This window comes from Aquarana catesbeiana, linkage group LG03, assembly GCF_042186555.1.
Source record: "Aquarana catesbeiana isolate 2022-GZ linkage group LG03, ASM4218655v1, whole genome shotgun sequence".
In the NCBI taxonomy this organism is placed as follows: domain Eukaryota; kingdom Metazoa; phylum Chordata; class Amphibia; order Anura; family Ranidae; genus Aquarana; species Aquarana catesbeiana.
The window spans coordinates 661499219-661524327 of NC_133326.1; the positions used below are offsets into that span (position 1 = coordinate 661499219).

Consider the following 25109-nt stretch of genomic DNA (forward strand, 5'->3'; position numbering starts at 1 on the left):
TTTACAGAATGGAATGTGCCTGTTGTGTTTTAGGAAGGGAGAGTTTCTTTAAAAACGAATATTCAAGTTCTTGAAAATACTAATTTCTGACCGGTTTTCTTCAAATAGAATAGCTAGTTGTCTCCAAATTTCAGTGCATGAGTTTAGATGCCTTTTTTGTTACCAAATTGTGCAATGGTTCCTTTTCCTTGAAATCAGGTTGCATATATTACCCAATCTCTTGTTACTGATTAAACAAATGTTGTCTTTTGTGAGTTTAGGTGAACAAATATAAGTCCTTTTGTTGGCCAAAGAAGACAGTCTACTGACTGCACTGGAACAAGATGGGCCTCAGCCCTCTGGCTCTTGTACTTCTCTCTGTCCTAGGAGGCAGCTATGCGCAAATGTGAGTATATGGAGATGTTTTGCCTTTATGTTCTTTAGAACTTGATTATTAATTGTGGGATAGAAATAGTATACCCACTTTAGCATTTGCATAACTGGTTGGCCTCCTGCACACTGTGCAGATGTATGAGCACCAGACATTCCTGGCAGAAAAAAATGCAAGGATGGGTTGTATATCACTTGCCTGTATTTGTGCGTATTCATGCGTATTTGTGAGCATGTTCACTCAAGCAGAAAAATTCTTCTAGCTTTGCTTTAATGAAGAATAACCAAAAAATATGTGCAGCGCTATTTGTATGAGAACTAAATACGGTGAATCATAGGCATAAAATTATAATACTAAGACACTATGATCAAAAAAACATAACCAGTTTTTGTAGATCAAAATCACAATAATGTATAAATAAATATAAAGTGCAGCCCATAAGTCCAGACAGGTGGCAAAAACAATCCATTTTACTTGTCTATTAAAAAAATGTGCTTTGATCCCAAAACAAAAGTGGAAGCTCCTCCACCAAGTGCCAACCCAAATGCCCTCCTCCTCTGTAGGCCCCTAATGTATAGGAGATCTAACAGTGCATTAATTAAGCCCCAGGCAAAGCTCCATCTTCATATGCAGGCATTGTGTCAAACCAGCATATCAGGAGGTAACAAGAGAAATCCTCACACAGCTATCAGCATAAATGTAATAGATAAACACATGCCAAAAAATAGGGTTCTATGTTTTATTATCTACTTGGCCTCCAGAATATTTTACCCCCTTCATGAGCAGATTATCTTTTGCTATTCAGCACTGCGATCATTTAACTGGCAATTGCACGGTCATGCAATACTGTAACCAAATAAAATTTATATATTTTTTTTCACCCAAATATAGCTTTCTTTCGGTGGTATTTGATCACTAGGGTTTTTTTTTTTTTTTGCGCTATAAACATAAAAGTCATAAAATTTGGAAAAAACAATATTTTCTTTTTGTCATAAAAATATCCAAGAAAATCAAATTTATGACAAAATGACCAACATGTATTTCTGCTACATGTCTTTGGTAAAAAAAAAAAAAAATCCAAGAAGTGTATATTAATTGGTTTGTGTGAAAGTTATAGCGTCTACAACAGTGTTTCTCAAACTTTTTTGTTTTACGGCGCACCAAAAAGATCTAAAAATTTTCACGGCACACCTGAAAAGATTTAACAATTTTTGTGGTGAAGAACTTATTTATTTTTACAAATATAATTCATTTTATTTAATGTGAAGGATGTGCCTGCTTTTGAGATCAAATCAGATTGAAGCGAGGCTCCAAAGTCGACAAACGGAACAAACAAATGGAACTGTCTCTATTATTATAATATAATTCGAGCAATCGAGTTCTCCCGAGATCTCACATAAGTCTCACGTTACAAAAGGAACCAATGAATAACAGAAGAAAAGATTGATCGCACGCTTGAATCCAAAAGATGCTGTAGAAATGTCTTTATTGTCATGAGCCAACAATAAGATGCTAAACAATATAGATGATGGAAAGAATGCACATACACATGAAAATCAACCATATCCACATATATAGAAATCATGTGGAGGCAAAATATTGTGTATATAAATGCATATACATCGCAAATATTCCACACAAAACCACCCTAGAAATCAACCAAAATCACTCACTTTTCAAAGGGAAAAAAATAAAAAAATAAAAAATTGTCGAATTTTAGTTTTGACTATTTTGTGATCAGATGTTTTAGCATTTAAGAAATGTTTTTATGTTGGTGAAGTTTTGTGTTGATTGCTCTTTAACTACAGGTGTTTTGTGTTAGGTGTTTGATTTGATATACGCCTTTAAATAGCTTGTATTGTGAGCATTTTAATTGTTATAAGCAAGTACGGTTCTTTTTGTGTGAAACGCGTCAACTGATCATCATTGCAATTTTGTCTGGCTCATGACAATAAAGAAATTTCTACAGCATCTTTTGGATTCAAGTGTGCGATCAATCTTTTCTCTTTTCTTGATGTTGCCTACAGTAATGACCTGGGATTAGCACCTTGGATCGGGTGTGTCCGTTTTTTGCCTGAAGCGGTGTGTGCACACTTGTTCTGTTCAATGAATAACAGTCTGACAGATATTTTCTTTTTATATGTGTTACTTTTTTGTATATATGTTACATTGCGTTACTATTAAATTTTTCTATATGTTCCAGTTTTCAAAACGCTAGCAATTTTAAATATTTTCAGACATCCCAACCTGCAAAATATTATTTCAGGGAGGTGGCAAACTCATTTCAGGGAGGCGAAACTTTGCACCGGCGCCGACCCCTCACCCCAATGAAATGCAGCCTTAGCAGTGCCAATTAAATGCAGCCTGATCAGTGCCAATTAAATGCAGCCTATCAGTGACCATCAGTGTCCATTTGTGCCACCTCATCAGTGCCCACCAGTGCAGCCTATCAGTGTCCATCAATGCCACCTCATCAATGCCCACCAGTGCAGCCCATCAGTGCCACCTCATCAGTGCTCACCAGTGCAGCCTATCAGTGCCCACCAGTGCAGCCCATCAGTGTCACCTCATCAGTGCCCACCAGTGCAGCCTATCAGTGTCCATCAGTGCCACCTCATCAGTGCCCACCAGAGCAGCCCATCAGTGCCACCTCATCAGTGCCCACCAGTTCAGCCTGTTAGTGTAGCCTATCAGTTTCCATCAGTGCCACCTCTTCAGCTTATCAGTGCCACCTCATCAGTGCCCACCAGTGCAGCCTATCAGTGGTCACAGTTCAGCCTATCAGTGCCCACCAGTGCAGCCTATCAGTGCCACTTCATCAGTGCCTACCAGTGCAGCCTATTAGTGTCCATCAGTGCCACCTCATCAGTGCCCACCAGTGCAGCCCATCAGTGTCCATCGGTGCCACCTCATCAGTGCCCATCAGTTCAGCCTCTCAGTGCCCACTGTTGCAGCCCATCAGAGTCTTTCAGTGCCACCTCATCAGTGTCCACCAGCGCAGCCTCAGTGTCCTTCAGTGTCCCCCAGCGCTTCCGGCTCTGTCCCGCCCCCTCCCCTGGGCACAGACAGTAGACAGAGCAGCCCGAGCGGCCGCCGTGGTCGTACTCCATTTGGCCGCTCGGGCTGGTCTGTCTTCTGTCTGTGAGTGACAGGCCCAGCCGGGAGATCACCTGTTCACTTGCAGGTGTCCGGGAGCCCGCAACCAAATGCGGGAGACTCTTGCGAGTCATGGGAGATCTCTCCTGCAAATCTCACGTGCCGTGGCACACAGTTTGAGAATCACTGGTCTACAAACTTTGGTATATATACTGGAATTTATGCAACTTTTTCTTTCTGACTGCCTCCCTCATTTCCTGAGAAAGGGGTGGAACTAGAACCTTCAGGGCCCTGGTGCAAGAAACCATGATGGGCCTAGGGTTGCCACCAGTCCTGGGATTCACTCGGACAGTCCAGGTTTTGAGTCATGTGCTTGGGTTTTGTATTGCTTGAAACCCGGGCACATTACTCAGCCCAGACCAGGGACAGACCATTCGGGCGGGGGGGGGACCATTAGCCACTGTAGAGACAGCAGCAGCGACATTGCTTCTAAATAAGTACACTGTGCCTGCAGTGTGTGTTAGGAATCCGAAGATCCTTTCTGTCTCCCCCCCTCCTCCAGTCTCCTGTGGGTTCTCTGTTATCTCTGCTAACTAACCCCCCAATCACCAGGTGCTGTGTGCTGAGAGAACCAGGAGGCGGAGCCTCCTTGCGTGGAAAGCTGTAAAGTTTCAGGAGGATTTGTTTTTCAGATGATGCAGTGAAGGGTTAAGGTGACAGGAGAATAGGATGAGATAGTGAGTGTATGGGGGGAGGGGGGAGTCTGCAGTGGGGGCCGGGGCCACGTGTGTCATTTCCAGTTTTGCATTGGCTCTTGGGAGATCTTGGTCAGCTTGGCATGGTGTCTATGGAAATTCTTGGCCAGCTTGGCATCGCATGGCTCCACTAACATTTAACATTGGCGTCTATAGAAAATCGTGGTCAGCTTGGCATGGCCGTGCCATGCCAAGCTGACCAAAATTGCACGGCACTGCACATGCGCAAGATCGGCAGGTGCATTCTGGGTAGCCAACATCTACGGAATCCAGGAAGAAGGACACTGTGGCTTCAGATGCCCACACTGAAGATAGCCGCGCTGTGCATAAACTTCACAAAGTAAGAAAACAATGCTGTACAGATAGAAAACTGTGCATAGTTTACAGCATACCTTTGTTACACTGCACGAGGCATGAGTATTCTAGGGGTATTTTGTATCTTAAAAGTCATATTTTGTCTGGAACTCCACTTTTTAACTTCACATTATCTGGGCATACAGAGTGCTAGGGGCTGGATTATATAGATACAGTATGTATTTACATTTTATAACAGGAGATTGTTTTCACTGAGTAGTACTGTTGTATGATTTATTGTTTTATATAGTAGTGGATGTGCTTTTTTTGATTATACTTTACTTGACTTCACTATCTGACAACTTCTCAGCCCCCAACTCCCCCCAGCTTGCATCAGCCCCAGACCACTTCATACATCCAGCTGACGGACATAACTCGGAGCCGCTTATTACCCCCCAGTTGAGACACATCATTCCATGGTCACTTTCCTTCTCTTATCTTCCCAACATCACTCCCTGGTCACCCCATAGACACTGCCACCGTCATACCCTCCGCACTCCTCTCCTGTACATACCGCCCCTTAAACTCTCCGCACTCCTCTCCTGTACATACTGCCCCATCATACCCTCCACAGTCCTTTCTTGTACATACTGCCCCCATCATACCCTCCACACTCCTCTTCTGTACATATTGCCCCATCATACCCTCCGCACCCCTCTCTTGTACATACTGCCCCCATCATACCCTCCTCACTCCTCTCCTGTACATACTGCACCCATCATACCCTCCACACTCCTCTACTGTACATACTGCCCCATCATACCCTTTCACACTCCTCTCCTGTACACACTACCCCATCATACACTCCGCATTCCTCTCCTGTACATATTGCTCCCATCATACCCTCAGCACTCCTCTTCTGCACATACTGCCCCAATCATACCCTCCGCACTCCTCTCCCGTACATACTGCCCACATCATACCCTCCGCACTCCTCGTCTGTACATACTGTCCAAGTCATACCCTCCGCACTCCTCTCCTGTACATACTGCCCCCATCATACCCTCTGCAGTCCTCTTCTGTACATACTGCCCCCACCATACCCTCTGCACTCCTTTCCTGCAGATTTGGATGTAAAGGGAAACACTGTGGATTCAGATGTAAAGGGAAACTGCAGAATCAGATGTAAAGGGGAACTCTGTTGACTCTGATGTAAAGGGGGACTCTTGTGATTAACTCCATATGATTAGAAATGTTATTTAATCAGAAAAATATATGTATAGTGTATACTACATAAAAAAATGGCTGTGCATTGCTTTGTACAGAGGTAATGAATTTATTGTACTACAAAAAAAAAAATTTTTGCGTGTGCTGCTAAAGTGTTCGAGTTTGGCTTGACAAAAAGGTGGCAACCCTAGATGGGCCCCCCTGCCCCCCCCTCCATGTGACCCCTGGGCTTCCAATTTGGGAGGGTGTCCATGGATATCCTGCAAGGACTCTGCCTCCAATATGCCACCTGGGAAGTGCACATCAATGCTGCCTACCAGTGCCCAGTGCCGCCTATCAGTGTCCATCAGTGCCACCTATCAGAGCTTATCAATGCTGCCTATCGATGCCCATCAGGGCCACTTCTCAGTGCTCATCAATGCTGCCTATCAGCGCCTATCAGGTGCATCTATCAGTGCTCAATGCCTATCAGTGCCACCTATCAGTACCCATCAATGCTGCCTGTCAGTGCCCATCAGTGCAGCCTATCAGTGCTGCCTATCAGTGCTCATTAATGCCCATCAATGCCACCTATCGGTGCCACGTATCAGTGCTCATCAATGCTGCCTATCAGTGCTCATCAACGCCTATCAGTGCCACGCTGCCTAACTGTGCCACAGATCATTGCTCATCAATGCCACCTATCAGTGCTGCGTATCAGTGCAGCCTATCAGTGCCACCTATCAGATCCCATCAATGCTTCCTATCAGCACTGCCTATCAGTGCAGCTGATCAGTGCTCATCAATGCCGCCTGCCTCCTCAATATGGCTCTGAGCGGAGAGCATCTTTCATACAGCTCACAGCTGGCAGTTCTCCCTGCTCCCCCTCCCTCCATCCTCTCTCGCATGGGATGACACAGCCGATCCGCTCCTTCTCCCTCCGTCGCTCTCCCGTATGTGTACCGCAGGATGTGTAAGCTTGTTAGCTTCACACTTCCCACAAAGCACACACTAGAGGGGAGGTGAGGAAGGAGCAGATCGGCTTTGTTGTCCTGTGCGAGAGAGGAAGGAGGAAGGGGGAAGCAGGGAGAACTTTCAGCTCTGAGCTGTATGAGAGACACACTCTCCGCTCAGAGCTGTGGGACTAGCAACCCCGCTGGGCCACCCGACAGTAGTTCTGCCACTGTCCTGAGGTCCAAACACCCACCAAATAACCCATTTTGAAAAGTAGACACCCTAAGTTATTTGCTAAAAGAAATATTGAGTGCATGGAATATTTAAATTTTTGCCACAAGTTTTTGAAAAATGACAAATGTTTTTTTTTACATAAAGTTGTCAGTTTAATTAGATATTTCTCACACATGCCACGGGTATATGTGGAATTACACCCCAAAACACATTTTTCTACTTCTCTTGAGTATAGAAATACCACATGTGTGAGACATTTTGGGGGTCTAGCTGTGTACAGGGGTCAAAAACCAATGACAACCTTTAAGCTTTCAAAGGCTGTAATCTCCTCATGTCACTTTCTCACTACCTATCACGGTTTAAGAGGCCCAGAAATGCCAGTATAGTACAAAACGAATGACTCCTTTTTGGAGAGTGGACACACCATGCAATATGCTAAGAGGCATGTTAAGTGCATGGAAGATTTTATTTTTTGCCACAAGTTTTTGGAAAATGACAAAAAAAAGCTTTCTATACTAAGTTGTCACTTTAATTATATATTTCCCACACATGCCATGGGTATATGTGGAATTACACCCCAAAAAACATTCTGCTACTTCTCCTGAGTATGGGGATACCAGGCTTTCAAAGGGTGTATTTCTTCATTGCGCTTCCTCACTGCCTACCACAGTTTCAGAGGCCCAGAAATGCCAGGATAGTACAAACACCTCCCAAATAACCCTTTTTTGGAAAGTAGACACTCCAAGGAATTTGATAAGAGGCATGGTAAGTATTTTGTAGTTCTCAATTTTTGTTACAAGGTTTGGAAAAATGAAAAAAGAACATTTAAAAATAAATTTTTCGCTTTCTTTCTTCATTTTCCAAAAACTTGTGGCAACAAATGAGATCTACAAATTAGTCCCCATGCCTCTTAGCAAATACCTTGGCGTGAAATAGAAAAAAGAGTTTTGCTCAACACAACTTCAGTCCATGGAAAGCACACAGGACCGAAAAATGCAAAATGCAAAAATGCCATCCTCAGGAGTGATCGGCGAAACGTGCTCCACTCACCATAGTTGAATATGTCAAGTTATAGAATTTATAGGATTGGTAAAATAAGAGATTAAGGTGTTTTGTAGTCCACTTCACCGAAGTATATATTATTGATTAAGGATTAACCACTTTAGTATTGTAGCGCTACATCAACATTCACCACATTAAATACCTTGGAGTATCTACTTTCCAAAAAGGTCATTTGGGCGTGTTTTGTACTATACTTGCATTTCATGGCCTCCAAAACTGTGATAGGTAGTCAGGAAGTGAAATGAGGAAATAACATCCTTTGAAAGCCTGAAGGTGGTCATTGGATTTTGTGCTCCTGTACGTGGCTAGGCTGCCAAAAAGTCTTTAAAGTCTAAAGTCTGAAAAAGTAATTGCCCAAGCATGTGATTAAAATTTTTTTTCCTATGGTGCCTCCCGTCACATTAAAAGGAGGCCCTTCTCCAAGCTGTACAGTAATTTGTGTGCAATGGTACATGTCCCTCATTGTAGTGCCCAAATTCCTGTGCCCTTTTTTGAACAATTCCTTGCTTATGGCTAGAATTAATTATCAAGATGTGCCCCCATAGTCACAATTTTCAGACTTCATGCTGGGATTGATAAATACCCCATGAACTGAACCTGAACACATATGCTCATCCCTAAAGGGAGTATATTGTCACCTTTTATTTTACCCTTTAACCTTTTAACAAAGCAGTTAACCCTTTAAACACACACGCAGTAGCTGCCATTGTGTGTTTTAAAAGGACCACGTACTGTTCGCGGGACCCGTTGTCACAATTCTGACCTTTACAAAATGTCTGTATCAATCTCTGCTACGCCCAGCCAAGAATATAATAGAATTTACACAGTATTAGCTTCTTCTTCCAAGAGGCAATGTTCTTTATTTTTATTAGAGAATTTAGAGATTCAGCTTAACAAAATTGTAAATCATGTTTTCATAAAAGAAAAAGCATGCTTTCAAAATTTACTGAACAAGTAAGTGGAGTTTGGCTGGTCTTTGGATCAGTGAAGATTTCAGAAGGCGAGTCCAATCTGATCTTGCAGAGTCACTGGCCCTCAGAAAAGTGACTCTCAGTATCCTTAGTTTCTATGTTAAAGGAGACCTCCAGCGGCCAAATTAGGTAGCTTACATCTTGTCCCCTGTATGGGTATTGCAGAGCTAACTCCACCCAATCAAAGATTTTGAGTTGAGTGTTGTTGCAGGTGTGCTGGTGTAGTTTGTTATGTCCAGTGAATGCACCATTAAAGGCAAATACTCTTTGTACATATGTATTTCCATATGACAAAGTTTTACAATCTAAAAACGAACATATTATTTAGCAGAATGAAATTACGATTTGTTAGATACTAAATATAATATAGTTCGGTTGTATATATTTTTAGGAGGTCTAATTAGGCTTATCTGGTGTCTAACTGATTGGTTTCTTCTTATGCATTAATGTAGTCACTTTTTCAGAACTTAATTCCATTTCGGTAACAGTTATGGGATATGAATAAAAGTTGAGGGTTTGAAATGTATGTTGTATGAAAGTTCAGCTCTAGGTAAAAATAAGTTACTATCCCCAGTCACACAGATGTGTATTTCTCACACTGCTCTTCAGACTATTTATGACTTCACCATTTACGGCAGGATTTCATCGGAAGTCTATCGAAGACCCTGGTTAGACAAGTTCTCTTTTTTGTGAAATGTGTCTTAAGCGGACTTAAGCATGGTTGCTTAAAGCAGAACTTTAGTCCACTTTTGAAATGGCTCTGCCCCTGGGCACCACCATTATAGCACATGCTCATTGGCTCTGCCTGGACTTGGGCAGAGCCCATGGGTGCATCCGGGCACATGCAGGGGATTTTCTGCACATGTGCAAAGACAGGGAACCTTTTGCACTTCCCTGATAGTATTTCTTGTGCATGCTCAGATGATTGGGAGACCTAACGTGTGCACAGATGTGCAGCAGGGCTCTCCCAGGACACTAGCCCTGTGGCACATCTGCATATGCATTGGGGACGGGGACGGGGACAAAGTTTCACCTAGGTGAGAATTATGGAAGTGCTGCTCTGCAGTATAAAGTGATAATAAAAAATAGAGGAAGGCCTGTGGACATAATGTATCTGGATTTTGCTAAGGCATTTGATATAGTACCCTATATGGTGATAAATGGCATATTTACTGGATGGTCTGGAGTTGTGGGTGGGGTACCCCAGGGCTTGGCCCTGGGACCATTTCTGTTTAAATTGTTCATAAATGACTTAGAGGTTGGTATAAATAATTCAATCTCAGTGTTTGCTAATGATTCAAATCTAAGCCGGGCGATAACTTCCCAGCAGGATATAGCAACTTTACAAGAAGACCTAGTTAAAATAAATAGGTGGACAGCTCTATGGCAGATGAAGTTTAATATTGAAGAATGTAATGTAATGCACTTGGAAGCTAAAAATATAAATGCAAGTTAATCGCTAGGGGGAGAACCTCTGAAAGAATCGTGGATGGAAAAGGATATGGGGGTCCTAGTGGATAACAAACTCAGCAATGCCATGTATTGCCAAGCTGCAACAAACAAGGCCAGCAGACACAGCAGTGGCACCATTGGCTCTCACTGCTGTCAATCAAACTCAGTCAGCCAATCAGGAGAGAGAGGGGGCGAGGTCACAGTTCTGTGTCTGAATAGATACACGGAGCTGCAGCTCGGGTGCCCCCATAGCAAGCTGCTTGATGTGGGGGCACTCAACAGGAGCAAGGGGCAAGAAGCACCAGCCAGGGACCCAGAAGAGGAGGATCCGGGCTGCCCTGTGCAAAACCACTGCACAAGCAGGTAAGTATACCATGTTTGTTATTTTAATAGAAAAAAATAACAAAACGTTACAATCACTTTAAATAGGATATTTATTCAAGAAATATAATGATAATTCTATCACTTTACAAAACTCTGGTCTGGTCACATCCTGAGTATGCCTTCTAGTTCTGGTCACCAGTTCTCAGGAAGGATTTGCTGGAACTGGACTGAGTCCAGAGAAGGGCTAATAGGGGGACTGGAGGACCTAATTTATGAGGAACGACTACAAACAATAAACTTATACTCCCTGGGGAAGAGGCACTAAAGAGGGGATATGATGGCAATATACAAAGCTTAAAATGATGACTCTAGCACGGGGATTAAATGATTTAATCTACAGTATCTAAAGAAGACATGAATTTTAAATTTATGATCTGCAAATGCTTTTAAAGCTTTACCTATGGACAAAGGACAAAGAACAAAAGGGCACAAATGCCTAGTGCATTCTCTCAAGCACTTTATTAAAAAAAAAAAAAGATCCAAATTGTACTCACAAACCAAAATAGAATGGTACTGTAGCATATCATGATACAGAGTCCAGAAGTCCACCTCACAGGATCACACAAATAACGGAACCAACTGATGCGTTTTGGGGGACTAGCCCCCTTCCTCAGAACAATTGCTAATTGACCCCCACCTCCACCTCCTTAAATAAGAGTGATACAAAAGTCCTGCCCTCTGCCATCGTGGCAGAGTGAGAGCAATAATTCTAAGGACAAATGTAATAGTTAATTCTAAATTGATGATCTGTAATTGCTTTCAAAGAGTTACCTATGGACAAATTTTATTGCAGTTTTTGCCATATTGTGCACGATTTTGAGGCGGCTTGAAATATTGGCTACCGTATTTACTTGACACAACCTCATCTTTTATATGTTACAAAAAATTGGGAATTATATTGTGTTTGTGTGTGCTGAAACTAATTTGAGTGTTTTTATTTTATTTTATTGAAAATAAAGATTTGATAAACAGATATGCAAATATTATGTTAAATAAATAAAATTTACACCCCCAGTATTTTATTCTACATTGGCTCTGCTTTCAGAAAATATATAAAGTGCACTTTCATGTAAAAAAATATGTGCGCCAATAACATTATTTAAGTGGATCTCTTGTTTTTATTTTTTATAGAAATACTGTACATTCCCTGTAAAATTTAACTACACTGCATCTGATCGCCACAAACCAAAAGCGCTATTTTAATTCATTTTTTAAACTCAAACTCACCCATCTATCCATGTCTCCATGCTTTATTTTGCTGAAAAACATCCCCTAGCATTTCTGGCCTTGGCCACCTTGAGTAAGGGAAGATGATTCATGTAGAATTTACTCCCTGAAAATAATCTGCCCTTAGCTCAGGCATGCAATGTAGGAGGTGTGCTTAGCTGAAAAAAAGCCTCCTCCTCTCCTCAAGACTCCTGGAATGTATGACACCATTTACCTAGGCCTGGAAACTAGAAAAAGTAACTGAATAAATGTAAAAAACCCCAAAAAAACATTAAAACAAGTTAACATGATATACTTACCTATCCTTTCTTAATACTAGCACATAAGGATGACAAATAGTCTATGTTGATTGAGAGTGAAGTTCCACTTTCAGTATGGGTAAAAGTCTGTATATAAAAAAGCTGTAAATTACATAATGCGTTTTTATTACTCTACCAGATGTACCCTGATCACCTCCAATGTGTTGCGGGTGGACAGCGAGGAGACCTTCATAGTAGACGGACACGGCACTGCATTCGATGCTGAGATTATAATCCAGGAATTCCCTGATAAATCCTATATTACTCAGAAAAGCATCTCTGTCAATAACGTCAATGGCTTTCTGGGAACAACCAAATTCTTGGTGAGTACTTTCTAAGTAATATAATTAGCGGGAACGCAGTTTCAGCACTTCCAGCACTGAATGCATGTAATAGGACAAGAGGTGCTGAGGAGTGCTTGGAGGGTCTAATAATGCTGGCTGCTGAAGGTTCTATTGTTGCTGGGGGGTCAATTGTTGCTTGGAAGGATCTACTGTTGAGGGAGGGGTCTATTGTTGTTGGCTGTTGTAGGCTCTATTGATGATGGCTGCTAGGAGATATATTGTTGATGGTGGGTGCTAACTAATGCTAGGGTCTATTGAGTGTTGCTTGGGTGGTGCTTTGTTGTGGGGGGTCTATTGTTGAAAGGGGGTGTATTGTTGCTGACTGCAGGGGATATATTTTACAGCTTATCATTAACTATTTCCATTCAAATTATTTAGCATCACAAAATGATACTTGGTTCTGTGTTCTCTAAAAGGGGTGGTACTGGGAGGTGAATAGCAGAAGGAATCAAGGAACGGTGCTCGGAGGTGAGTAGGGGGCAGAGACAAGGGGTGACTTGAAATGGGGAGTTCCTGCACCTATTCTCTGGAGAAAAAAAAGCCATGAATATAGTACTGTATAGTGTGTGAAGGGTACTAGACTCATGTAGCGGTGTTTGAATTTTCCCTAGATTCCATCAACTAGCCTGAAGAAAGACCCAGAAAAGAAGCAGTTTGTCTACGTTGTTGTGCGTTCCAACACCTGCAACTTGCAAAAAGTTGTTCTGGTGTCCTATCAAAGAGGGTATATATTCCTACAGACTGACAAACCTATCTACACCCCAGGATCACTAGGTAAATATGGCAACAGCAAGAGAAGGAAACGCAAGTGTTTTTTTTAATACGGAATACAACGTTTTATTTATTTATTTTACATATTTTATTTTTTTAAATCAGTATTGAACCCAAAAACAAAATTGTAATATATTGCAATTTTGAAATATGAGCCAAAATTTTGAATTATCAGCAAAAGATATGGGGAGCAAGGCACCACATCCCAAAAACTAAAGAGTATATTTAAAGTGAGGAATGGGGACTTTTAAGTTACCAAATACAATGTACTACGTCATGTTTTTAGAATGCATAACAAATTTTATTGAATACATTCGATACTGTAATCTTTGTTAAAAGAATTTTTTCAAAATAAAGATCATGTGCAATCCAAGTATACTGTACCGTGATAATTGCTCAGCATGTTTTGCCAGAGAATGGCTTCTTCAGGAGACTTTTTATTTTACTGTACAAGGTGTTCACTAGGGTTGTCCCGATACCGATACTAGTATCGGTATCGGCACTGATACCGAGCATTTGCCCGAGTACTTGTACTCGGGCAAATGCTCCCGATGCTTCACCCAACACCTGGACAGTCAGCAGTGATCGGTGTGTGGGGGAATTACAAGCTTCTCCCCCAGCGGCTTTCAGCTGCTTTAGTGAAATTTATACAGCAGTGATCGGTGCTTGTAACTCTCCCACACATGATCACGGCTGACTGTCACCACATCCTCCTCCATGCTGTTCTGCTGTCCCCCTCCGTTCTTCATCCATGCCCCCTCCGCTCTGCTGTCCCCCTCCGTTCTTCCTCCATGCCTCCTCCGTTCTGCTGTCCCCCTCCATTCCTCCTCCATGCCCCCTCCGTTCTGCTGTCCCCCTCCGTTCTTCCTCCATGCCCCCTCCGTTCTGCTGTCCCCCTCCGTTCTTCCTCCATGCCTCCTCCGTCCTGCTGTCCCCCCTCTGTTCTTCCTCCATGCCCCCCTCCGTTCTGCTGTCCCCCTCCATTCTTCCTCCACGCTGTCCCCCTCCGTTTTTCCTCCATGCCCCCTCCGTTCTGCTGTCCCCCTCCGTTCTTCCTCCATGCCCCCTCTGTTCTGCTGTCCCCCTCCGTTCTTCCTCCATGCCCCCTCCGTTCTTCCTCTGTGTCCCCCTCCGTTCTGCTGTCCCCCTCCGTTCTGCTTCTGTCCCCCTCCATTCTTCCTCCGTGTTCCCCTCCGTTCTGCTGTCCCTCTCCATGTATTCTTCCTTTTACTGTACAAGGTGTTCACTAGGGTTGTCCCGATACCGATACCGAGCATTTGCCTGAGTGCTTGTACTCGGGCAAATGCTCCCGATGCTTCACCCAACACCTGGACAGTCAGCAGTGATCGGTGCGTGGGGGAATTACAAGCTTCTCCCCCAGCGGCTTTCAGCTGCTTTAGTGAAATTTATACAGCAGTGATCGGTGCTTGTAACTCTCCCACACATGATCACCGCTGACTGTCACCACATCCTCCTCCATGCCGTTCTGCTGTCCCCCTCTGTTCTTCATCCATGCCCCCTCCGTTCTGCTGTCCCCCTCCGTTCTTCCTCCATGCCTCCTCCGTTCTGCTGTCCCCCTCCATTCCTCCTCCATGCCCCCTCCGTTCTGCTGTCCCCCTCCGTTCTTCCTCCATGCCCCCTCCGTTCTGCTGTCCCCCTCCGTTCTTCCTCCATGTCTCCTCCGTTCTGCTGTCTCCCTCCGTTGTTCCTCCATGCCTCCTCTGTTCTGCTGTCCCCCTCCGTTCTTCCTCCATGCCTCCTCCGTTCTGCTTTCCCCCTCCGTTCTTCCTCTATGCCTCCTCCATTCTGCTGTCCCCCTCCGTTCTTCCTCCATGCCCCCCTCCGTACTGCTGTCCCCCTCCGTTCTTCCTCCACGCTGTCCCCCTCCGTTCTTCCTCCATGCCCCCTACGTTCTGCTGTCCCCCTCCGTTCTTCCTCCATGCCCCCTACGTTCTGCTGTCCCCCTCCGTTCTTCCTCCATGCCCCCTCTGTTCTGCTGTCCCCCTCCGTTCTTCCTCCATGCCCCCTCCGTTCTTCCTCTGTGTCCCCCTCCGTTCTGCTGTCCCTCTCCATGTATTCTTCCTTTTCTGTATGGACAGAGTCAGCTGACTCTGTCCATTCAGATAACTGAAACGTTGTAACCTCCTGTGATTACGATGTGTCAGTTTATGAATGGAGAGGAGCCGCTGTCTTCTCTCCATTCATTTTCAGTGCAGCTGCGGCTGCAGAGAAAGGGACTGGGGAATCTCTATTCTCGGTCTTTTTCTCTGTCTCAAGGGGGAGATATTAGGGGTCTGTTAAGACCTCTGATATCTCACCAAAGCCCCCCAACAGGGCTGATTAAAAAAAAAAAAAACACAAAGTATTGCAATAAATAAAAAAAAAATAATATATATATTATTGTAAAAAATAATAAAAATGTAAATAAAGAAACACACAGACACCGTCCACCCCACCCCCCCCCCCCCCTAAAAAAAAAAAAAAGGAAAAAAAGAAAGCATTGTAAAAAAAAAAACAACAAAAAAACACTGTCACGTGACATTAAAAAAAAAAGTATAGGTAATCGGTATCGGTGAGTACTTGATAAAAAGTATCGGTACTTGTACTCGGTCCTAAAAAGGTGGTATCGGGACAACCCTAGTGTTCACCCAGAAATACCACCAGGTAGGGCCAAAAGATCACCACCAATAGGATATTCGTGTATCATAGTAGGACCATAATGCCACCATAATGATCTGTCATATCAAGGTATTAAACCAACAAAATGATATCCTGCTGAGAAGGTTTGTATAGCTGGGTTATGATTGATTTAAATCATCCACCAAAAGGAGCCTGTCCAACCTCACAGAACCCCCTTCATGCAAAAAAGGGTCTAACCAGCAGCTTTAAATATTAGGCAAAACAAGTAAAGTGTGTCAGCAAGACGGTTACTCCAATAAAAACGCTCATTACCAGCAGACAGCTCATTATACCCAAGCTATTACATGGGCTAACCAGACAGGTCAGATAAAGCAGATATTTCTCAGCATGATAGTATATAGTAATATATTGCAGCTTACCAATCATTATATGTGGTGGCTGCATTCGTTTTCTTTTTTTCTAGGCTTTTTCTTCTGTTTCCACCTGGTGATCTGGCTAATAACACACCTCCTGTATTAGAGTGCCTCCACTCTGAATGAAGGAGCAGGAGGAGCACCTTTGGACAGCAGCATTGTCAGTCTGGGGGGAGGGGAGTGTTAGTAGCACTAGTAGATTTAGATACACTAACACATTGAAGCCAAACTCCAGCTCACATTGCAATTACAGTTTTTTCTCTTTGGATAAAGGTTTTACATAAATAACTAAATGCTGATCATTATATGCACCCCTGTCGGTGGTAAATCGTTTGTCTCTGCAAGACAGCTTGTTCTGTTGAAAAACATCATTCTTACTGGTCGGATCACCAGGTGAAAATAAAGGAAAGAATGTCTAAAAAAAAGAAAAACTAATGTAGCCAGCACATCTCTAAATTTGGTAAGCTGCAATATAATAAATGTTTGCTTTTGGGTTTACTATTGCTTTAAATCCAAGGTGATAAAATAGGATTTAAAAAAACATTTAAAGTATTTTTGTCAGGTAAGTACGCTATGTAGCACAGTGGAGTCTTATATAATTGCATACAGTAGATGAGGTTGAAAAAGACAGTCTATCAAATCCAACCTATGTGTGTGATTATATGTCAGTATTACCTTGTATATCCCTGTATGTTGTGGTCGTTCAGGTGCTTATCTAATAGTTTTTTTGAAACTATCGATGCTCCCCGCTGAGACCGCCGCCTGTGGAAGGGAATTCCACATCCTTGCCGCTCCAATGCCGCGTACACACGATCGGAATTTCCAACAACAAATGTTCGATGTGGTTGGATTCCATGAACAGAAGAGGGGTAGAAAAGAAAGGCATGGGCGGCACTCTTGATGAATGTGCATAGCAGGTCCAGTGGCTGTATTAAAGGAGTTGTAAAGGCAGAAGGTTTTTTTTTTTTTTATCTTAATGCATTAAGATAAAAAAAAAACCTTCTGTTTGTATCAGCCTTCCTAATACTTACCTGAGCCCCATCTCTGTCCAGCGATGTCCATGAGTGTCGTAGCCTCTGGCAGTTGAGATGCCGGCTCTGGGGACCCAGAGACTGGTGAAGACTGGGTGAGGACACGCTGGATCCCTGGACAGCTGAGTGTCTCTTAATTAAAAGTCAGCAGCTACAGTTTTTGTAGCTGCTGACCTTTCATTTTTGAAAACTTCTTTAAGCTACTTTGGAATAACTATTATTATGAGTAGCTACTAGTATTATATCATGGCATTTTTCACTACCTATAACATGTACCTTTCTCTTTGTATTCAGTTCTCTACCGGACTTATGGCATGACCCCAGACTTGAAGCCTTCAAACAAGATGACAGTCATAGAAGTCCTGGTAGGTCTTTTCTCTTTGTCCATATTCAAATCTGCATTTATTATATAAACTTATAAAAATTCATCCTGTAGCATGTAATCATTGTATAACATTTATTTCTTATATGTCCTCATAGTTATATTTTATTATTCCTTTACTTTATACAAGGTACCTAGAACTGGGCAGCCACATAAACATAAAATGAAATACACCTTATAAAGTGGCTGAGGATGGAAATATGGAAGCTGCCATTGTTTAATTGTAGGGATGCACTAACACCATTTATTTTACAGCGAGTATGAGCACCAATACTTTTTTTTTTTTTTTTACTCGCCGATACCAATTACCGATACCTAATTGCAACAGTTTTGTTTACACTTCAGCTGTCAGCCGGGAACTCAGCTGACAGCTGAATGAGTGATTGGTTGTGAATAAGGTTGGGCTCGGGCGTGTTGGCAGCTCCACGTGCCCACGCCCACCAGGGAGCCGGCACTGCGCAGTGCTAATCACAGGCAGTGAGACATTTCCCGATCCGTGGCTGCACAGATTGAGAAATGTCTCACGGCCTGTGATTAGTGCTGTGCAGTGCCAAATTCCTGGCAGGCACGGGCACGTGGAGCTGCAAACACACTTGGGCTCATCCTTAGTTGTTACCCACTCCTTAACCACTTTGGGTCTCACACCTGCTCTCCCCCTATGAAACAGAGTATTTTTTACATTTTTGCTATGGGCCTGTTTATTCGGTGATAACTTTGTCATTACTTAAGATAACAACGTAATACATATATTGTTTTTTTAAGGACAAACAAGGCTTTATTTTCTTGTATATTCTTACAACAATGATATTTTTTCGCAATCCTTAGACCAGGGGTAGGCAACCTCGGTACTCCAGCTGTGGTGAAACTACAAATCCCATCACGCCTCTGCCTCTAGGAGTCATGTCTGTGATTTTCAGGGTCTTGCAATGTCTCGTGGGACTTGTAGTTTCACCACAGCTGGAGGGCCGAGGTTGCCTACCCCTGCCTTAGACAATTAAATGTAACAAAACTGAAAAAAAAAATGCACTCCCTTATTTTGAGCAGTGTTAGTTTAAAAATAAATAGTGTTACTGCACATAAAACACATTTGCACATAAAGCACATTTTATTCTATAATCTGTCCTATTTAACCACTTAACAACCGCGCTATAGCTGAATGACAGCTACAGCGCGGCTCGATAACTCTGGGAGGGCGTACTATGACGTTCTCCCAGAACCGTGCTTCCGTGATCCCCCTGGGGAGCGCACACGGCAGTATTCCTTGACCGCCGGGTCCTTGTGGTAAATGGCCACTGATAGCAGCCGTTTACCATGTGATCGCTTCCTCAAATGACGGAGCGATCACTTGTAAACAAACTGGCGTCATGTCCGGTTCCTCTCTCCCCTCTCTGTACCGATCGGAGAGGGGAGAGATCGGGTGCAGCAGCGCTGTGGGCTGGATCTGTAGTGCCCACAGCGCTGATCTGTGCCCATTGCAGAACTCATCCATCCATCCATGGTCAGCCCCATCCATACTCACAGCCATCCATACTCAGTCATCCATCCATACTCAGTCATACTCAGCCATACCCAGCCATACTCAGCCATACTCAGCCATACCCAGCAATACCTAGCCATACTCAGCAATACCCAGCCATACCCAGCAATACCCAGCCATACCCAGCAATACCCAACCATACTCAGCCATACTCAGCCATACTCAGCAATACCCAGCAATACCCAGTCATACTCAACCATACCCAGCCATACTCAGCCATACCCAGCCATACTCAGCCATACTCAGCCATACTCAGCAATACCCAGCCATACTCAGTCATCCATCCATACTCAGTCATACTCAGCCATACCCAGTAATACCCAGCCATACTCAGCCATACTCAGCCATACCCAGCAATACCTAGCCATACTCAGCAATACCCAGCCATACCCAGCAATACCCAACCATACTCAGCCATACTCAGCAATACTCAGCAATACCCAGCAATACCCAGTCATACTCAACCATACCCAGCCATACTCAGCCATACTCAGCCATACTCAGCCATACTCAGCCATACTCAGCCATACTCAGCCATACCCAGCCATACTCAGCAATACCCAGCCATACTCAGCCATACCCAGCAATACCCAGCCATACTCATCCATACTCAGCAATACAGGAGCGATCACTTGTAAACAAACTGGCGTCATGTCCGGTTCCTCTCTCCCCTCTCTGTACCGATCGGAGAGGGGAGAGATCGGGTGCAACAGCGCTGTGGGCTGGATCTGTAGTGCCCACAGCGCTGATCTGTGCCCATTGCAGAACTCATCCATCCATCCATGGTCAGCCCCATCCATACTCACAGCCATCCATACTCAGTCATCCATCCATACTCAGTCATACTCAGCCATACCCAGTAATACCCAGCCATACTCAGCCATACTCAGCCATACCCAGCAATACCTAGCCATACTCAGCAATACCCAGCCATACCCAGCCATACCCAACAATACCCAACCATACTCAGCCATACTCAGCCATACTCAGCAATACCCAGCAATACCCAGTCATACTCAACCATACCCAGCCATACTCAGCCATACCCAGCCATACTCAGCCATACCCAGCCATACCCAGCCATACCCAGCCATACCCAGCCATACTCAGTCATACTCAGCAATACCCAGCCATACCCAGCCATACTCAGCCATACCCAGCCATACTCAGCCATACTCAGCCATACTCAGCCATACTCAGCCATACTCAGCTATACCCAGCCATACTCAGCAATACTCAGCCATACCTAGCAATACTCACCAATACCCAGCTATACCCAGCAATACTCAGCCATACTCAGCTATACTCAGCCATACCCAGCAATACTCAGCCATACTTAGCCATACCCAGCTATACTCAGCCATACCCAGCCATCCCCATTCATGCTCATCCATGCCACATCCATGCCACTACAGTGCCCATCAGTGCCACTACAGTGCCCATCAGTTTGTATAAATGTCGAGGCCTCATTCTAAGGTGAGTATTTCATAATGAGTATTTCATAATGAGCTAGTATGCGCTGCATACTAGCTCATTATGCCTTTGCCTTACATGTTTTATTTTGTTTTTTAATAAAAAAAAAAAAATCAGTGCGGGTATACAACCGCTTTAAGGACACGGTGGCCACGCTCCTTAAAGCGGAGTTCCCACTGTTAAAATTTTTTTTAGGATGAATATCTTTTGTTTCTAACGCTTATTTATAGCACTCACATTTTTGGGCTGAAACGGTGCTCGATTGCCGATTTCATAGAGGAATATATCTTATATACCTCTTTCTTGGCAGTTTCCATAGTGCTTGTAGGCATGTGAAGCCCACAAGCACTATCTTCCGGGCTCTGGTGCAGCTGAGCGACCAGCATGCACTGCCCGTTCTCGCGCATGCGCCGTACACTTCTGACGTTGTCATCAAAACGGGCATCATCATCGGAAGTGCCCGCCCCCGATGTGATGGCATCGAACCCCTCGACACTGCCCACTGACTCCTGGGTAATGATGACAAACATCTCCCAGGAGCGCTAGCGAGAACGGGCGCCGAGGGAAATTACGTCAGGTGCCAGGGGGAGGAAGAGGCAGATTCCAAGGCACCCTTTAGCAACAGACATCAAAACGTGAGTAAAAATTTTTTTTTTTCTTTTTCCTTATATTGTTTATTAGGTTCAATGCTGCTGAATAATGACAAGTTAATTTAATGCTTGGAACTCTGCTTTAACAACCAATAATTTTTTTTTTTGCTTTTGCCGGCTTTTTTGTTTTGTTTACATTTCAGCTGTCAGCAGGGGAATCCCACAGACAGCTGAAAGAACTGAGCCTAAAGGTATCGGTTTCAGATATTGGAGCATTTGCATGAGTATCGATACTCCTGCAAATGCTCAGTATTGGCACAGGTATCTGTATTGGTGCAACCCTAATTGTTTTATAAAGGTGCAAGCTCCAGGGCTGTCATACTCATCCTGCCTTCCTGATCCCGTGCAGCTAGCAAAGTTCTGGAAAGTCTTTAATCTCACCCAGTATCCCTGCTGCACTTTAAAAAAAATAAATACTGTATATAATTTAAAAAAAATGATTTAAATGTCAAAAGGAAGATTAACTTGAAAGGAAGATTTGGTCACAGATAGGTACAGTACTAAAGGGCCCGTTTGGTATTATTAGATCATGTGCAAACCAAAAGTAACTAGATTTCAGCTTTCTGGAATCCAAAGGATGACTTAAGTTCACCACACTTTACAATCTGATTGTACAATCTGCTTGGATCTGCCAAAAACGATGTAGTGCAATGGCCTGCTTGATCAGATACAAATTGATTGGTTAAAAATTGATACATATTGATTGGTTAAATTAGGTAGGTGCTCAATTTACATAGTTTTGATAAATCTAAAGTTGATTGTAGAAAGAATGGAGGGGGGGGGGGTGTAAGTGTCCTAATATTAAAAGTCAGCAGCTAACGTATTTGTAGCTGCTGACTTAAAAAAAAAATTGTGTGAACAAATTGAAGTTAGAAGCTGGTTGGTTAGTATGCATAGCTGCACCAGATTCGGTGTACACCAGTTTTAGTAATCCCCCCCCAATGTATAATCAGTTTGTAGCATGTACTGTGTATGGTGACCCCTAGACATTCTCCTTAGACTCCTATCAGTTCCAATAGCTCACCCTACTGACATATTCGATTATAACAGCCAGATATAGTCATGAAATCTTTTTGGATTTTTCTGTATAATAATGATTTTCTTCTCCCATCTCAGACTCCTGATAATGTGATTGTAAATAATCGTAAAATCCTGCATCAAAGTGGAATCATGTCCTCGAGTTATAAATTACCTGAATCTGCGAGGTGAGAACTTTATGTGTTCAGCAATAAAATCTCCTGATAAAAAAATAAAGAGTCAATATATTACACATAGACAGCTACATTTCCAAATAAATTGCTTGCCTTAAAAATGCTAAGTTAATGGTAGACTTCAAGCGGTAGTAAACCCAGCCATAAAACAGTTTAATTTCCGGCATGTGCTGGAAATGCAGCACTCCCATTGGTTGTGCTCTCAACCAAACTGTCAAACCATCCAATGGCTGGTGTCATAATTGATCACATGTGCAGCATCATGGCAGTTGTGGATTAAACAGAGGCAAAGATGGCAGCTTCCTTGGCTGAAAACAACAGGAGGGTTTACTTACACTATCAGGAAACCAGGAAAATATACAGATATAATGAAGCTGTTTTACCTGACAAAAAATGTGGATTTCTGCCCATCCAGTACTGAGAATTACACGACTCTGCCACACAACACTGTCCTGTGTGGCAGAGCAAGGGACCTGATTTCCCTTTGCTTCTGATATGTCCCCCATTAAGGTCTACCCCTCCCCCACCTGTGAATGGACCCCTTTAAAGCACCCCTTTAAATGACTTTAGACTAGGCTTTAAACATTTAAAACGTTACTGAATGTTCTTTAGAAAAGTCCAACAGAACATTTAGCGCAATGTAAATCAACCATAAATGTCTAGATTCTAGCTGCCTAGGCATACCTTGATAAAGGTAGTAGTTCATTATTGGCATCCTCCAAGGTTGGCAGTCCTCCGGGATTCCCGTGTTCTGTAATAGACTCTTTTAGTGTCCCATGTTCATAGCAGCAGGAAGCGGGCAAGAGCGGGAGCCAGCGACCCGGACCCGGCCTTCCCCCCCTTTATATATCACACGAGGTAGAAAGGCAGGGCCAAAAAGTCTAGGAATGTAAACGACCCGGCTAACTGCTCCCCCCTTCCTGTAGACAACTTGCCTACAAGTATTTTTGATAATGCCATCAGAGAATTCGAAGTGCTTAAAATTTTATTAGCTTTTAACGTTTGATTTTGGAATGAATAGTGTTTTCTCAATGAAAACCACAATCACTGAAAATCACAATCACAAGAATTCCAAGAATCTGAAAAATCCTGTTCTTGGTTTTTTTTTGTCATTACAGTTGAAAACAAACAGCAATTTGATTATCATTAACTGTTGGAATACCGAATGAACGTTTCAAAAGCAAAACATTTTCCAATGAAATTCTACAAATGTAGGGTTGGTTTTACAACCCCGCACCCATGCATACATGGCTAAACTTTTTTCTTCTTTTAGGGTTAGATTTTTTATTTAATGCTGTAGATGTCTTAGCCGAAGAGATCTAATTTCACTGTCGTTCCTGGAGGACATTGTTAAACTGAGGAGGAAGCCATAACTTGGCGGCTGCCACCAGATCAAGTGCACAGGGAACAGTGGTGGCTGGTGCTGTATATTTTGGGGGGGGGGGGGGGGTGGCAAACAAGACATCCCAAAGCTACCCTCCCCCCCCCCCCCCGGTTGGTCTGCCCTGCACTTACACCACCACCACCCCCCCGGTCGGTCGGTCCACTCCGCACTTACCCCATCTAGGTCCTCCTCAGTGGCTTTACCCTTCGTCTCAGGCTTCATGGTGACCTTCACCTCCCGGCCAATCGGGTCTCAGGCCAAGCTTCCTAATTGGCTGGGAGGAGAATAAGGAAGACTAGAGCGAATATTAATTTGCTATTGTCACAAACTAGGTGGGCTCAGGGTGCAGTGCTCTACTCCCTGAGCCCACCCTTTTTTGAAGCCAATTAGAGCCTCCTAGTTCTAAACACGTGCTTCTAAAAAAATAAATAAAAATAAATCCCCATTGGAATTCATGCGTCCAGCACCCTGCATGTAGATTAGGGGCCGGACGCATGGATTAGTGGGGCGGTGCCCCTGTGCCCGCATGGATGGGCCTCCACTGAAAGAGGAAATATAGTCTAAGGGAAGCTTGTTTTGGTGACAACTATCAGGGGTGGGATTTTCCCTCATTTGTGCAAGATTTACACTTACTTCCTGTTGCATCTCAGGGGAAAGGAAGTAATGGCCTTATGCAGCAATAAGTAACGGGTGGAAACGCAAAAGTACCAATAAGCTTTCTAATCATTATATGAAAAATACCATTGTGCTTCACATAACAATTGACAATAGTAATTAATCACATTCATTTAGGCTTGTTCTATAATGTTGAAGACATTTCGCAGCTTATCCAAGCAGTTTCCTCAAATCCATTAGAACTAAAGAAGTGTCTTGAAAAATCTAAGATTCGTCTTTAACATTAGAGAACAAGTCCAGGTGAATCTAACCAATTACATAGATTACGTATATACAGTGTCTTGAAAAAACCCC

At 43.3% G+C, this 25109-nt stretch overlaps 1 protein-coding gene across 1 annotated transcript in view; it reads left to right on the forward strand.

The window, feature by feature from the left end:
* The window catches only part of LOC141133428 (A.superbus venom factor 1-like), a 250166-nt gene that overhangs the window by 17667 nt on the left and 207390 nt on the right, over positions 1-25109 (forward strand). The window contains exons 2-6 of the mRNA XM_073622813.1: positions 261-385; positions 12444-12627; positions 13260-13422; positions 17798-17868; positions 22662-22750. Coding sequence (XP_073478914.1) covers positions 324-385; positions 12444-12627; positions 13260-13422; positions 17798-17868; positions 22662-22750 — 569 coding nt within the window. The 5' untranslated portion in view covers positions 261-323. The remainder of the gene's footprint in view (positions 1-260; positions 386-12443; positions 12628-13259; positions 13423-17797; positions 17869-22661; positions 22751-25109) is intronic.